Source organism: Amphiura filiformis, unplaced genomic scaffold, assembly GCF_039555335.1.
Source record: "Amphiura filiformis unplaced genomic scaffold, Afil_fr2py scaffold_21, whole genome shotgun sequence".
NCBI lineage: Eukaryota > Metazoa > Echinodermata > Ophiuroidea > Amphilepidida > Amphiuridae > Amphiura > Amphiura filiformis.
This window is the reverse complement of record NW_027305485.1, coordinates 2,556,333-2,573,388: the sequence shown is the minus strand read 5'-3', so window position 1 is coordinate 2,573,388 and position 17,056 is coordinate 2,556,333. Positions and strand designations below refer to the sequence as shown.

Here is a 17,056-nt window from a genome sequence, read left to right as displayed (position 1 = left end):
CATCCGACATATGATTCATTTATCTGATAGCACACCATTGTATTATCAAAACGAGATATGAATTTCTCTTCAACCAAAAGGCATCTTGGTATAATTATGACGAATGTTTATCGTGGATATGACCGGATTGTCAAATAATAACCGTTTCCCCTATAAAATAAAAGGTTTTCCAACATTACTTGTAATTATGAAGTTGTATGCTTGGTTTTTAGTTGACAGAATTGGACTATTCCAGTTGAAATCAACACTACCCCTGTGGAAGATTTTGGACATGTATTTCACAGAGGGAGTATATTTTTCAAAAGTAATTAGTCAGGCTTAACCATTTTGAAACCCATACTCCCCCTGTATATGGCTTTACCTATATCTTCCACAACTGGAGTGAGTATTTCAAATGGAAGTTACGCAATTGTCTATTCAAGTTACTATTCAAGTATTCATACTCCCTCTGTGGAAGACTTTAGCTAAAACTTCCACAGGGGTAGTGTGGATCCCCCAAAAAAAAAAAAAAGAACTGCTCTGGCGGGGCTTCCTCTTTAATACTCAAAATATCTTTTGAACAAAATATTCAGCATTAGATGCAATGTTTCAATGGTTACCGTCAAATGCTCTGGCTCCATCAGGCGTGTCCTATCTCCTTCATCGCTTTTATCGGCATGATTTATTAGTCTGTTTCTATTGCACCGTCCATGTTCACCACACAAACGTTCCTTCGACCTTTTTCGTTATTTTTTTTAAATGTTACTCATTTTCATTTCCATATGTGTTTGAAGTTATAGGTGTATACCAAAATGGACTTTGATAATGCGGCTTGCTAATTATTTGTTCTATTTGTATTGTATTTACTATTTGAAGGTTGTTGCCAACTTTTATGGCTCTTCAAATATCTATGAAGAGTTTCAAGACGTCACATGGCCTGCGGGAAAGACAGAAGCACCTTTAGATGAACCTTTTTGTGGCTTTGAGGGTGAAAATCCGGCATGTAACAATCAAGGTAAAATGCCATGAAATGTATTGTTATTAATAAAAATTTATTCTTAATAGTCTTAAGTTTTGTCCTGAAACAGCGCACACTATTCTGACTATATATAGGAGGAGAATTTGTGACATCAATGCTGGCATTCAAAAAGCATAGATGAACACACCCACGTGTTCGCGCATGCACCCCTATGCAAACCAACACATCCTACATCCCTAGCCCTCTTACACCCCATACACACATACAAACCCCTTACACACCCACCCCGAACCACACCCCACCCCAAATACTACCCCAACACATGTCCACCTAAACCCCCACCTGGAACCCACACCCTCCCTATGCAAACCTACCAAACATCCTTAACATTTACATTGAAACACGCGCGTCTTCAGACCACTATGACTTGCAGTATTCTTTTATTTTGTTTATCGCAGATGAGCTTTCCACATTAGTTATTGCAGGTATAGCTATCGCTTGCATTTTGGCAATACTATTTCTTACTGCACCTTTCATTTACAGGTAATGTATTGTATTAAAATAATATTTTAGATACAGTATTCCCTTGAATAAACATTGAAGCCAGTTTGGAGGGGGTTAATGCCCCCTCCCATAAGCTAAAAAGCCTTCAACCCCACCATTTTTTTTACCTCTAATTAAAGCCATATTGTAACATTTGCTGATGGAGGACGCCCTCAATATGTTTCAAAATTCTGCTTTTACACGATTGTAAAGCTTAATTACGACTTTTAACTGCTGTAGTTTTGTCAAAATCCAAGATTTTGAGTAAACCGTCTTAATAAGACGCATATTACGATGCAAATGATAGTCGAACGCGTGTATGTGATGTTCATAACACAGTATGTACCCCGGTACGTACATGGCGTGGGTGACGATCATACACACACATCACAGGATCGGACTGTACCATGACCGACGGAGTAACACGTATTTGCGCTGATAGTAAATTCCAATTTTCATTGCTTACCTCAGTTGTTCGGCTCAAAATTAAAAAGGGACATATCTGAGGGTAAAAGCTTTTATGGCAAAGAAATATAATATATTTGTATGGAAATGATACAATATGGCTTTAACAATGTCAATACGCCATGAAAGTATCAAAAACTGCACTGATTTACACCATGCCGTTGTGACAACTGCATAAAGGATGAATAAACCACTCATTAAATGTAGCTAAAATCGGACCAATTAAATCTTATATAATAAAGATGAATTCTGATAAATTTAACTTTCAACATCCGTTCTTTTATTCTTGATGTATCAGTCGTGTATTGATTTTCAGAACATAATATTTTTATATGAATGTTTTGTTACATAGAAAAATGCGACTTGATGCTGAAGCTTTGAATATGTCGTGGAAAATTCGATACGATGATTTAGTCTTTCTAGATACCTCTAAATCCATTGGCTCCATATCAAAACGGTCTCTTTCACTGGTATGTTTGAATGCGTAATGCGTCTATACAATCAATATGATTGATCAATATTGGGGACACTAGATGCAGGAGTGGATACAAAACCTACCATTGTGCGTGTTCAATGGTAAATATTGTATCCATTCTTGTATCTAGGGTCTTTGATATTGACCAATAAGATTGAACGTGTATGGGCCATATTATCTAGTTTGATTTTTTTGACGGCTGAACAATAAAATCACTATTGAAGATCGTGTGTACAGTACACAATGGTAGACCTTGTGTCCACTCTTGTAACTATTGTCCTTGATATTGATCAATCGCATAAGGGGCCGTTCAATATTTACGCCAGAGGGGATTGGTGGTTTAAACAGAAAAAAAACATTCCCGCTCACGGTTCAAGTAACAAATTCAGATTTCCCCTCAAGACCCCCCAAAATTCGGATTCCAGTTTAAAACTCTCCAGGCATAAATATTGAACGGTCCCTTAATGTAATTGAAAAGATCACAATATAAATTGCTTAAAGGGGGGTAACCCTATCAGTTTAGGATATGGATTGTCTTCAAACTTACATACAATTTCAAATATTGTCCCCTTTATGCATCTATGTGAGAAAACGAGAACATTTTCAGCGTAAAGGTGAATAATTAGCACAATTAGCAAGCCAATACGTTGGTACGCATGAATTGCATTGTGGTCCGGCATCCAGAAACAACACTCCCGAAAATACATCAAATTGGATCGTCAAATTTCAGGATGGTAATGAGAAAAATATAATCTATTAAATGATACCAAAAACTCATCAACAATGAGAAAAATCGGGGGGGGGGTGATGCTTTCGATCGGGTCACGGACCTTTAATATAAACTAATTTTGTATCAAGAATTTACATTTTCTATATGGAAATTACCAATACAGATGACCTTCATCTGTTTAGTGAGAATACGATATTATATATCAATGAGGACTTATTTCGGCAAGGAATATTCATTGAATCGGCAAACCTTATACAACTTGGGAATTTTCATGAGAAACCAGAACTACACACAATTGACATAAAGGGCGTTGACTCGAAAAATAAGTTATGTAAATCAGACAATTTCACGTCCTGTGGCTTTTATGCTAGATCTCGGGGGGTGTTCCTTTGGTGTACTAAATCATTTTCCTATTTTCTGTGCACAAGGTCCTTGAATGAACATGAAAAGAATGTATCGCACAAGTATATCGTGCGGAGTAAATATCACATTAGTATACAGTCACGATATTGTAAACTGCAATATTTGTGTATATAATAATAGAATAAAAAAAAAATATAAGTACCAATAATTGGCCAATCAAATGATTTACTGCAACTCAATCAGAAATAAATATCGGATCGGTTTTTACTTCCACCAAAAAAATGGATAACACTGAGTCGTATTCAAACAAACCATTCCCATAAAATGATACTTCTACGCGTGTTGGTCAATTGAGCTATGAGGACAGTAGCATGACATCCTGAGAGCCGTTTCTTTAAAAAAAATATACGCCTGAATGCTGCAGTGTGTAGTCGTGGTCGTTTGTTTATTTTGAACTTTGCAAATAGGGAAAATACGGAATTCGGTCGTTGCTTTAGAATGGACATTAATTCGTGAAAGGTTTAGAAAACCAATTTATCAATTGAGATGTTAATTAAATTTTAAAACTCTTAATTTGATCGAAACAAGTTAAAGTAAAGATACCGTCGTGAACTGTAGGATGGCCAAGGAGGTTTTTGACCGGTCCATAATAATGTTAGTTAAAGTTAAGAGACACTACGGTATTACATTTAAATCAGGATGTTCATGGTGTATAAAAAACACTTCAAATCTTTTTTTCAAGTGGAAAATCTTTTTTGTTAAGTGGAAAAAAGCTTTCTAAATATGTAAACTGCAAAAGACTATCGCTAAAACCCGCATTGTCATATCATGATTGTTTTGCGTTTTGCACGTCTATCATGGCTTCTGGCACTATATTCATATTCAATTATGCAAAGACGAATTATCGTCACAACATTAGCATAATTAGAATCTTCAAAGTCAAAATATTCGCCTGAAGGGGTGGGGTATGAACGTTTGGACAGTATTTATTGTAGGACATTAGAGCACATCAGACATATCGAATCGCATTCTGAATACGAAGAATGTCCTTCTGATATCAAATAATTTTGATTTTTTGAAATTCGCAATGTAATTCACATTTTATGGCAAATCATTAAAAATTGATATTTTTGATATTTAACAGTACTCGAAGTAAACTTTATAAATCTGATGATATATACCTAAAGTGTATGTAGGTGGGATGAAAAGCCGACGATCAATTGAAAATTTTGACCTTTCGTATTGAAGATATGGATTTTTTCCCAAAACACCAAAAAAATTAGGTCTTTTGGGGAAAAAATCCATATCTTCAATATGAAAGGTCAAAATTTTCAATTGATCGTCGGCTTTTCCTCCCAGCTACATACACTTTAAGAATATGTCATTAGATTTATAAAATTTACTTCGAGGACTGTTATATATCAAAAATGTGAAAAATAACATATTTTAATAATTTGTCATAAAATTATTTGAAATCAGAAAGACATTCTTCGTATTCAGAATGCAATTCGATATGTCTGATGTGCTCTCATGTCCCACAAAAAATACTGTCGAAACGCTCAAAACGCTCATTCCAGATCCCTTAAATTAAGATTCTGCATTTATATTGAAACTGCTGAAATCTCAAAAGTTCAATTAAAGCAGTAAATAATGCATGCAAAATATAAAATAAAAATATCGTTCCTACACGTAAATACCAACTTCGCGAAGTAGAGAATATTAACGATTTTCCCCGGGCGGTTTTCAAGGTACGTTATTATTGGACTCTGGTAATATTAAAGAAGACTTATTGTATTGTCATTTTTAAATAAAGCGGTACTTATAAAATCAATTTATTTTGTATGTAATTTCGAGCCGAACAAATGAGGCTCGACAACAACGAAAATCATTATTTGTCTATAAATATCGTCCATGCTTGTATAATCAACACGCCGAGCTTCACCCAAGAGGCCACATCTGTCTATCTGCTTTAGTTCAGATTTTCATGAAACACTTTTAACAAAGGTGATAGGCATGTTAAGGGGTGGGGTATGACGTTTGGACAGTATTTATTGTGGGACATTAGAGTACATCAGACATATCGAATTGCATTCTAAATACAAAGAATATCAAATAATTTTAAATTCGCAATGTATACACATTTTATGGCAAATGTTTGAAAATTGATATTTTTGATATTTAACAGTATTCGAAGTAAACTTTATAAATCTGATGATTTATACTTAAAGTGTATGTAGGTGGGATGAAAAGCCGACGATCAATTGAAAATGTTGGCCTTTCGTATTGAAGATATGGATTTTTTCCCAAAACACCAAAAAAATAGGTATTTTTGGGAAAAAAATCCATATCTTCAATACGAAAGGCCAAAATTTTCAATTGATCGTCGGCAGCTACATACACTTTAAGAATATGTCATTAGATTTATAAAATTTACTTTGAGGACTGTTATATATCAAAAATGTGAAAAATATCAAATTTTTATAATTTGTCATAAAATTTGTGTTATATCGTGAATTTCAAAAAATGAAAATTATTTGATATCAGAAAGACATTCTTCGTATTCAGAATGCAATTCGATATGTCTGATGTGCTCTCATGTCGATGTCCCATAAAAAATACTGCCGAAACGCTCAAAACGCTCATTCCAGATTCCTTAAAGTGTATCTATTCACCCTGATCTTTTCCCGGGGATCTTTTCATTTTACCCGATTGTCATTTCAAAAATGATGACGTGTTCTGAGATATTTTTGGTTGATTTTGTGATTTATATATTAATATATTAGTGCACTATACATGCTATAATAACTTCGGCATTAAAATGTATGCATTTACCCGCAATTTGACACAGAGCTTTTTAAATCTAAAAAAATATTCAGATTTCTTCCAGGATTGCTTTGTTAGTACCGTTGTAGGCTACAGTGCGAAATTAATTATATCATTATTGCTGTCCAGACAGGATTGAACACTGAATACTGAATCATATATACTGCGCCAATAAAGTATCCTTACACTTGGAAAAATAATCACAATTTCCAAACTGAACAATATTGAGGTAAATCTATTTTTAATAGATGCACTATCTAATCCTGCAGATTATGACACCACATTGAATCCAATGTGACCTCAAGTAGTAAAGTTACAAGCAATTGAATGGACGAAGGTCCAGTTTTAAAAGTGACAAACTGGCCTATACAAGGCGCAAAAAGATTCCACATTAGGAAACGAATTTGGAGAAAACCTTCTGTTAATAAAATACTATGCTGAGCCACCAGCCTGGGTGGCTCACGCTCCAGTAATTTCAGATGATTGAGCTCAGTAATACATCAAAGAATGTCTTCCAGTTCATGAAAACCAATAGATAATCAGCTTATCGGATTAAAAGCTTAGACGGAAGGTCTTGCTGCTCAGCGAGTGTTTGTAATTATCAGAAGGATTTCTCCAAATTCATTCTCTAATGGGTTGTTTTTGTGATTTATATATTAATATATTAGTGCAGTATAATAACAACTTCGGCATTAAAATGTATGCATTTACCCGCAATTTGACACAGAGCTTTTTAAATCTAAGAAAATATTCAGATTTCTTCCCGGATTGCTTTAATATTAGTACCGTTGAAGGCTACAGTGCGAAATTAATTATATCATTATTGCTGTCCAGACAGGATTGAACACTGAATACTGAATCATATATTTTCTAGACTGGTAATGCATAGCAAATAATTAGACAAAACACGGTGTAACCTTAATAATGTATTTTGCTTGCAGGCAGCGTCTGGAAACACTGAAGGGAGGCCTGAACAAATTTTTGCCAAATTGGCCAATTTCGAGGTGAGACAGTTGTAAAATAAAATTGAGATGTTGATAAAATGTGTATCCTATTTGTGTATACATGTTGTGCATGTGGGTTCGTTCAGTTTGCGGCGGGTGCATGTAGGTGTAAGTGTGGGAGGGGTGGGGGTGTGTATGTGTGCATAAAAAGCAAATTATCATGATGATGATGATGATGATGATGATGATGATGATGATGATGATGATGATGATGATGATGATGATGATGATGTTGATGATGATGATGATGATGATGATGATGATGATGATGATGATTATAGAATAATAAAAGCCAATGGTAATGATGACGATGATATACAGACTTGACATTTAATAAGGAATATTTTTTCTCAAAATTCCACGACTGGTCTGGACGGAATCTCCATAAACTGCACGGGCTAAATATTAATTGGGGTGTGTCGGGAGATGGTGTAAAATAATTGTTTGATAGAAAACGTGTTTTCCATTAGTTTAAATTATGGTGCTCATAATGAGCGAATTTGCCTAAAACATGTAAAATGGCGGATTTGGGGAGATTGAATTTGAGCTTTGTTGGGGACACAATTTCGGACTTTTTGCAAAATTGTTCTGTTATTATCAAATTTATAAGGGTCTGAGGTGATATTTCCTAAACTTCATCAGCAATTGGCATTCATCACACTTTAACATGGGAGGAGCTTAAAATATGGCTCTAAAAGTGATACGTACTCAGAAAGTTTGAATGGGCCACCGGGGTCAAATGTTATAAACTTATGGTACAAAAACAACTGCGCGGATTCCTGGTTGTCCAATGCAGTCATGCTGTTGCTTTGCGTACTGTAAGTTTATAACTTTCTGAGTGCGTACCACTTTTAAGAGCAATATTTTTTAAGCTTCTCCCACTTTCAAAACTTGTAGATTACAAGTGCATTTCAGTTCTGATGAACATTTATTGGTATTTAGGTTCAGTATAAAATGTCACATCAGACCTCAATCAATTTGATAATATCAGAATAAGGTTGCTCAAATCCCAACAAATCAAATTCAGTCTCCTTAAATCCGCCATAATGTTAACTAATGGAAAGCATACAGGGTGTCCCAGAAAAAATTACCGAGCGAATAAAATTGAACGTAAGTCGAGTAACAGACATCAGAAGCAAAAAATTTAAAATGTATCGTATAGCCTGTATGTATCGTATATTCGGTTGACTGGTTGCGAAGAAATGAACAATTACATAGTGCGTGCATCAATGCAGTTCATTCCAAGTTTGATCAACAGGCCTTTTTCATACTCGCTCACCGCTTCCTAAACTTTGTGTATCTCATTAAAATTAGTCCACATTATCTATTTTATAATCTGACGGTGTCATGACATTCATGCTTTCACTGAAGATGAATAACAGTTTGTGCGAGAAAACTTTGGTTTCTGCAATTGGAAGCTTTCCAACTTTCATTCTTTATGTTGTGCAAATATGTTATATTTTAACTTGCCAATGAACATTTGAGCCAAGAATGACAATGAACAAGTGCTTACAGCTTTACGTGTGATTTTTGACACCATGCAACATGAATGTTGCATTAACTCGTGCAATTCTTTTGATAGAAAAACATAAATTTGTGTGAGAAATTTTTAAGCCAGCTGGAATTCTTTATGCAATGATTCTTTATGCAACATTTATAATCAACTTTAAAGAAAAAATATATTTACAAGGTACAGAGAATCATCTTACATACAAGCTTTCATTTTCAATATCGTGCAGGTTTTTAAATTTGAACAAAACCTAATTAAATGTTTTGCAAGAAACAGATTGTTTAAAAAGAAGGATTTCACAGAACAAAATATGAAGCCCATTGACAGTTGACCACTTGTGCGTATTGTGTTGAATACCCTTTCTTTCGAAATTGGAATGAAGTAAATTGACGCATGCGTTATGTATTCGCTCCTTTCTTCGCGATCAGTCAATCGATTCCAGCAAAATTAGCGTATAAGATGAAGAATAAGATGGGCTATACGCTGATGTTTAGATTTTTGGATTTTGATGTCTATTTCTCGACTTACGTCCAAATTCATTCGCCCGGTAATTTTTTCTGGGACACCCTGTATTTTTTGTCAAACAATTATTTTACACCATATCCTGACACACCCCAATTAATATTTAGCCCATGTTGTTCATGGAGACCCATTGGAGTTTTGAATTCTACGAAAAAATATTCCATATTAAATGTCAAGTCTGTAATAACATAAGATGATGATGATATAGCAATAATTCAAAATAACGATACTAATAATTCTTTCTATGTGTATACAGGGACGAGTTGTCGTTGTCAAAAACCTAACAATATCGAAGGTTGATTTATCGAAAAATGTGCTGAAGGAGCTACGGAATGTACGTTACGCATATTAAACCGCGCTAATAAATTACTAAATTAATTAAATTAAAGTTTATTTTAAACAAAATCAAATGCTAGATAACCATGATAACATAATTTACTTGATTTTGATATTAAATTATTATCCATTTCAACAGATGCGTGCAGTTGAGCACGCCAACATAACCCGTTTCATTGGCGCATGCGTGGATCCACCCAATGTGTGTGTCATTATTGAATACTGTCAGAAAGGCAGTTTACAGGTGCGTATTATAATAAGGGAGACTGTTTATTAAAGGAGAATTGTGTGATTCTTGCATCCACGAAAAAGCTAAGGTTATTCCCAAAATTTCAGTTGATTCCGATTTTTCGTTTGCGAGTTATGCATGATTATGTGTATTGCATCTACTCCACCACTCTTAACAGAACATAAATACAAATTTGACGATATTTTTGCCAAGCGAATGAATCTGCAATTTAAGAATATTTTTGGACACAATTCACACAAACATTATGCAGCCAGAGGTTTCCGGTATAAATATCTCAACTTTTTTTTTAAAGCTGGAGATGATCACGAAACGCCCCTTTCATGCCTCGAGCTATGCACGCACCCCATGCACGCACACACCACCATCATATAGATGGCGGATATCTTCAAAATACGCCTAAGATAATACGCCTAACCTTAGACGTCTAAGATGCAATCTTAGGCGTCTAAGAATTTCGCGGTAGACTTAAATCAACGAATCACCGGACCAGAAATCCCAAACAACCAATCATCTTGGGCGTATTCAATTATTGACCAATGAAATCTTAGACGCCTAAGATTTTACACGCCTAAGAATTCTTACACGTGTAAGATTGATATTTTAGTGATGGACGGTATCACCAATGTGATACCTCGCAAAAGCACCTTGGAAGACTACTAGCAGCTCGTATTACAGATACCGTGCGCAGCGGATTGAAAGTACCACGGGATAATTAGTTCCATCATCTCTGGTTCAGTTCAGTTTATCTATAGGAATAAGTTTGGAATAGAAGTGCCATTATAATCCGGCAGAATGGCAAATCGCCGCCCCATTTTGTACCAGGTTATAGAGCATGTTGACGAAATAACACGACCAACTTAGCCTTCAACATCATCTACATGGTCTGACCACCCCCCCCGATTTTTTTTTTTTTTCATTTGAGCATAATCTAGCAGTTGATGTTGTTGTTGAAACTGTGCGCGCAGTAATAAAACAATAATTTGTTTTAAATATTTTGTTTTTCTGATGGCTTGCAGTTAATGTAAGATTTCTATTGTGGCTATAGTGTAAATGATGATGATGATGATGATGATGATGATGATGATGATGATGATGATGATGATGATGATGACCCAAAAAAAGACATCATCTCCAAATACACAGTTCAGTGACCTCGAGGCCACCATTCAACAAGAAAGTTATAGAGTATGATGCGTTTATACCCAATACGCTCAGAGGTCAATTTATGAGTGCACAGACATTATAAGGGCAGCAAACTATTCCTTTATAATAATTGGAACAGCATGTGACATATTTTCGCCAAGGCCAAATCTTCAGTTTCCACCTCGATACACCTGAGCACACATTTTCGTCCCAAGAGCTTCCAAGCAGAGAACAACAAGCAGTGAATGTGTCCACCACAGTCTTTGATTACACTACACGGTTTAGCGCATAGCAATGTAGGAGCTGTGAAGCTTCTAGCTAAAAATGGGCCTCTTTCATTGGTTTTTTGTTGAAACCTCAATTGTTCCCTTCATTCAATCAGATTTTTTTATATCAAACTTTCCCCTAAAACACTTTTCATCACTAGGTCAACAGATAACACAATTCAATGTTATAGCAAGGCGAATGTGGAAAATCTGTTGAAAACTACCTATCCAAGCACATTTTTGACCAAAATGTAGGTTTTAAAAGTCAAAACCTCAAGTGTTCCTTACAATATTTTTGAAAGTTTATGTCATTAAATAAAAAAGCACACTTATATTGTTCATATATTACTAGAGTCACTAGAATGGTCAATTCTCTTTAAATGGCAAATCCTGTGCAAAAAGTTACTATTTTCGCCTGTTTTGTCACACGGTTGTTAATTCAATGAACTATGACTTTTAAAAAAGAACGCTTACAAATTGATATGTTACCCAGGTTGGTCCGTGAGGGACAGATGCTAATTCATGGGAAATCCATGGACCGTTCCAAGCTCATACAATACAAATGCACAAGCCTGGATAACCAGTGTAGGCTAATAAGATTCATCCTGGCCCAGATAGGTTTGATAAACAAAGCAGGAAATGGAAGAATATCATTATATAGCCAGGAAAAGGAGAAAGGAGAGAAGGTCACTCCCAAACACAACTGTACAAGTTTACTCTTAGCCATTACTTCGTGAGAAAGGAAATTGGAATCTAACTTTAAACCTGGTCTAAACAACGAGGTACAACCGGAGGGACAACAAAGACTATTATAATAGATAAAAATCCCAAGACTAATCCAAATTAAGATTAAAAAAATTTAATCTCTTGGATTTGGGTTTCAATCTATTACGTTGTAATATGGTAATCTAATCTAAAGAAATTTAGAGAATAATAGGCAATGGATCCATAATTTATTCGGTCTTTCGATCAGCTATCGATGCTTGGTCGATCCTTACTATGAAATATCAATTGACTATTGTAAATGATGATAATATTTAATAATTGTATGTAATGTATTGACCAACAACATGTTACATTGATTGTATTTGGTTCATAACCTTGTGAATATACACGTGTGTATGATCTAATCACAGAGCGCTTGCGATTTCCAAACGTACGTATCATTCGCCCGTACACCTATGTGTGTGATTTTGAATAGATGCTCGGGCGTATGATACGTACTTTTGGAAATCGCAAGTTCTCTAATAAGTTTTAAATACGCGGACGCAAATACAGGTTATTGAAAAAGTTAAGTCGATAGCTCATTAACAACAAGTATCGAAGCAGCATCGACGATCGATCCAAAGATCGAACAATTTTGGCTATGGTGCCTTATTTCAATTAACAAAAATAAATAAAAATAAATGAGCACTGAAAAAGTTCTTTACAATAATTGGCATATGTTTTAAGCAAACATCAAATAGCATTAGGATATTTTAAACCTTTGACCTTTTAAATTTTATTTTAGGATGTTCTTCAGAACGAGTCTTTCAAGCTGGATGCGTCATTCAAACAGTCACTCATGATAGACATGGCAAAGGTATGTAGTAATAGATTGTTAGACCTGCACTCTCCCCCTTGGTGTAATTAGGTAAATGAACCATGAAAGTACTTCGTCTTTTATAGTTCGCAGTCACTTTTAAAAGAGTAGGGTGTTAACCGTGCCGGTGCCCGAGAGGTATTCTCTAGGAAAGGCTAGATACATATGTGCCGCCGATATAGGTCGCAATTTCACCTCTTAGAATAACAATGAGTCTTTTTGTTATGTTGTTACTTTGTGCATTGTTGTTTTTACCTCAACAGTTACAATATGAAGAACTGTATTTCACATTTGTGTTTATATAATGAGCTTCTAATAATAATGAACGTCAATAACAATAACAACAAAACAACAATATCTAGAAGATATCCCATAATTTAATATAATAGAGCGCTGTCAAAAACATTTGAAATCCCTCAACAGTAAGGATGATAAAATAACAAACGCATAATACGACGACTATATCTTATAGTTTATTTAATTTATTTGTACTGTTTGCATTTCTTAATTTTTTTCTTCGGTCCAACAATTTTATATCTCTGTGTTCAGTGCAATAACAAGTAGGCCTACCACCTCTCTTTTCAGGGACTCCATTACCTCCATGGCAGTGTGCTGGGTCTACATGGTCGTCTGAGTTCATCAAATTGTACAATAGACAGCAGATTCGTGTTAAAGCTTACTGACTTTGGTCTACATGAATTCCTGAAATCAGCTAAACAAGAAGACACGACGACTTGCAGCAATGACAGTAATAATATTTGATATATTCTATAAAATAAAACGTGTATACATACAGCACCCGACACATTTTAACAATAAATAAATCAACGAATAACTTTTGATGTACGTAGCGTTGTTGACATTTGGGTCAATTCCATAAGCCTTCGCGCTTGTACCCCAGCAACGTAGATCGCCAAACTCGAGCCAGTACGTTGTCGTTTCCTTGAAAATCACTTGAAATCACACTGAGCAACCTGTTACGAAATGTAGGGACCTAACAAAAACAGCACCAAATACTACAGAAATGGTAAGGGATAAGATCAAAACTCGACCGCCGGTTCCGGGCTGTTCCGTCCGGTTGGAGCCAATTTCTATTGTTCTAAACAATAGAACGCGGTACAACCGCCGGTAACCGCCGGTCGAGTTTTGATTTCATCCCTAACTGACTTTACTTTAGCATAATATATAGGAAAAATACATTTAATTGAATTACATATATTCAACTTGACTGTGGACCATTGTTTTAGCGTTTTATTGCTGAATAATAAGTGCAAGCACACTCTTGCATCTGGTATAGTTGTACCGTTACCATACAAACTCTACCATAATGGCGAATGAAGCCGACTGTGTCCCAAAATTGGTAGAGTTAATCGGGCAACACAGACGAAACGTACCAAATTGAGATGTGCTTGAGTTCCTAAAATTTAGCAATAATTACATGAAATGAGTGTACACTGGGAAATTTAATATTATCATTATTTATCATTACCTATACACGAAAGAGTAGATCTAATATTTGGTGTTGCTTTTCGTACCGCGTTTTCAATTCAGTGTTTGATTTATCATGTTTATAAAGAACCGGCAACAAGCAGCTGGAGTAGATGACTTTATCGGTTCTGCGTGCAGGGCGCTCTGTCCTTATCTACCCCATTAGACCCCAGGGATTTCCCGAAAATGTACATTGTATTCAAAGTTATTATTTCGTACCATTTTGCAGAATTGTTGTGGCGAGCCCCTGAAGTCCTTCGAAATCCTCTTATGGATCCATCAAAAGAAAGTGACATATACAGTGCTGGGATGGTGATATATGCAATCGTTACAAGAGATGAGCTGTTTGACGATGAGCGATTGGACATTGGAACAGATGGTAACTTGTTGAGTCTAACGACTGTTAAAGATTTAAATAATCTTTGGAAGGGGTGTCAAAAAGGGGTGTCAAAGTGGTACTTGCATCCAAGAGATTCCACACCTTTGTTTCAATTTCTCCGCCAGCGTTGTGACTGTCAAATAAAACATAGGGTTGATTGTGTGTAAACTCGTTAGCAGTTTAGACCCACAAAATGTGGCAATTAGTAACGCTGTATGGCATTTCTGCTGATACAATAGAAAAAATGCATTATAAAATTTGTAAAAAAATGTCATTTGAGCATCCTTCTTCTGTCTTACTACTCTATATGTTTCTCTTTTTGTTTTTAGCAATTTTGGAAAAGCTTAAATCAGGCGAGGAGACCGTATTTCGTCCTCGTATGGAAGTGGATAACGAGAGCAAAGACGTGTATCCGATAGTGCAGCAATGCTGGTCAGAAAAACCCGACGATCGACCACACGCTAAAGCTCTCTTAACAGGTCTACGAAAACTGAACAAGTAAGAGTCGAATATTTTTTCTTGTGAGATCAAGACTGAGGGGATTATAAAGAGATTACAACTATTTTCACGATAACTATCTTGAAGTGTACGCTTGAACACGCGCAATAAAATTTTGGCGCCTGGTAAGGGGCTGTACAGGGATTTAGGGAAGAAACATTGGGGTGAATGTTTCTTTAATAGCTTAATCTAAATCTAAGCCACAACTGACCAATCAATTGACAGCATTAGCGCATCAAAATGTGAGAGGTCTAATTAAATTAATGAAGGATGGGCTTAACTTTAAGTTCTAACTACTTTAGGAAAAAGTCGCATAAATGGCCAAAACGACAAGATTCGACACTAAGGAGCTATATATTACCATAAAATGGGGAAGATCAGTAATGGGCTCTAACTTGTGTGTTACTTTTTTCAGAGGATCAAACAGCGAAAATATTTTAGACAACTTATTGACAAGAATGGAACAGTATGCAAACAATCTAGAAACACTGGTGGAAGATAGGACTGCAGCACTTGTGGAAGAGAAGAAAAGATCAGAAACACTCCTATATGAAGTTCTTCCGAAGTAAGCTCATATTTAAATTTAACGGAATGATAATGATATCATCTACTCAGCTCTCCGCTCAAATTATGTAAATCTGTGGTCAGCAAATCTTCGTTATTGCAAAACATTGCCTATAAATGTTGTAATGGCGTTGTAGATGCATTGCTGGAAGCGAATCGCGAATGTCAAATACTTAATTAATGAGATTAAAGTTGATATTTCTAAACCGTGCAGGTCCTAAAACAAGCCAAGAAGCTGCCACACCGGGCATGGCATTTCACTTTGACCTATAAACTGCTGCGACTTATCAAGTGTAAATGTCTGGGGTTTTTTCGTTTGTCTTTTAGATCAGTAGCAGACCAACTTAAGCACGGCAATTCCGTAGATCCAGAATCGTTTGAAAGTGTAACAATATTTTTCAGCGATATCGTCGGGTTCACGTCACTCTCTGCAGCTAGCACGCCTTTGCAGGTAACGTCGGCATAGGTGGCCTTAAGGAGAGGGTACTTCTGATTCTTCTGAATCGGAGTATTGGCAAATTGCAACTGTATTTATGTACCCTAACTATTAAACAAAAAGAAAGAAACTTAACAAACAAGCGCACAAACATCTTGCAGTCAACAAGCCATAGAATTATTATATCACTATTGTTATATCACATTGAGTTCATTTTTGGATGCTTCAATGTAGCGTGCAACCAGGTTTAAATGGAGTGGTTAACGACGAACTATTACATAATTATTATTATTATCATTAGTACGGCTTTTATTTGGCGCATTTTCAAAAGATACCAAAAGCTTTACAATATTAAAAACATAAACATACAAAATATTTACAAAAATATAATAGTAATTAAAATATATTTTATAATATCTCTTCTACTTTCAGGTAGTTGCCTTACTTAATGATTTGTATACATGTTTTGATAGTACAATTGACAAGTTTGACGTCTATAAGGTAAGTTTGAGAGGGTCATTATTCCGAAAAGGGCTGAAGTTATAGTTTCGGCAATTTACGTTAAAATGAGAGTTAAAATTAGGGTCAGGGTTATGTTCACGGTGGCGGCACTAGGGGGTATTTCTCTTGACTCCCAAATAAATAAATTCATTACCCATTCCTTCCGACGAAAATGACAGCCCCCCTAAGTTCCATACCATCACGTGCAAAATTATCAAAT

The 17,056-nt window shown here is 35.6% G+C and overlaps 1 protein-coding gene across 1 annotated transcript in view; it reads left to right on the top strand.

The window, feature by feature from the left end:
• LOC140143416 (atrial natriuretic peptide receptor 1-like) overlaps positions 1–17,056 on the top strand; it is a 45,063-nt gene that overhangs the window by 23,344 nt on the left and 4,663 nt on the right. The window contains exons 6-18 of the mRNA XM_072165271.1: positions 856–994; positions 1,417–1,501; positions 2,319–2,440; positions 7,303–7,361; positions 9,650–9,727; positions 9,869–9,973; positions 12,899–12,970; positions 13,556–13,718; positions 14,688–14,837; positions 15,167–15,335; positions 15,751–15,900; positions 16,227–16,350; positions 16,768–16,836. Of these exons, the coding sequence (XP_072021372.1) occupies positions 856–994; positions 1,417–1,501; positions 2,319–2,440; positions 7,303–7,361; positions 9,650–9,727; positions 9,869–9,973; positions 12,899–12,970; positions 13,556–13,718; positions 14,688–14,837; positions 15,167–15,335; positions 15,751–15,900; positions 16,227–16,350; positions 16,768–16,836 (1,485 nt within the window). The remainder of the gene's footprint in view (positions 1–855; positions 995–1,416; positions 1,502–2,318; positions 2,441–7,302; positions 7,362–9,649; positions 9,728–9,868; positions 9,974–12,898; positions 12,971–13,555; positions 13,719–14,687; positions 14,838–15,166; positions 15,336–15,750; positions 15,901–16,226; positions 16,351–16,767; positions 16,837–17,056) is intronic.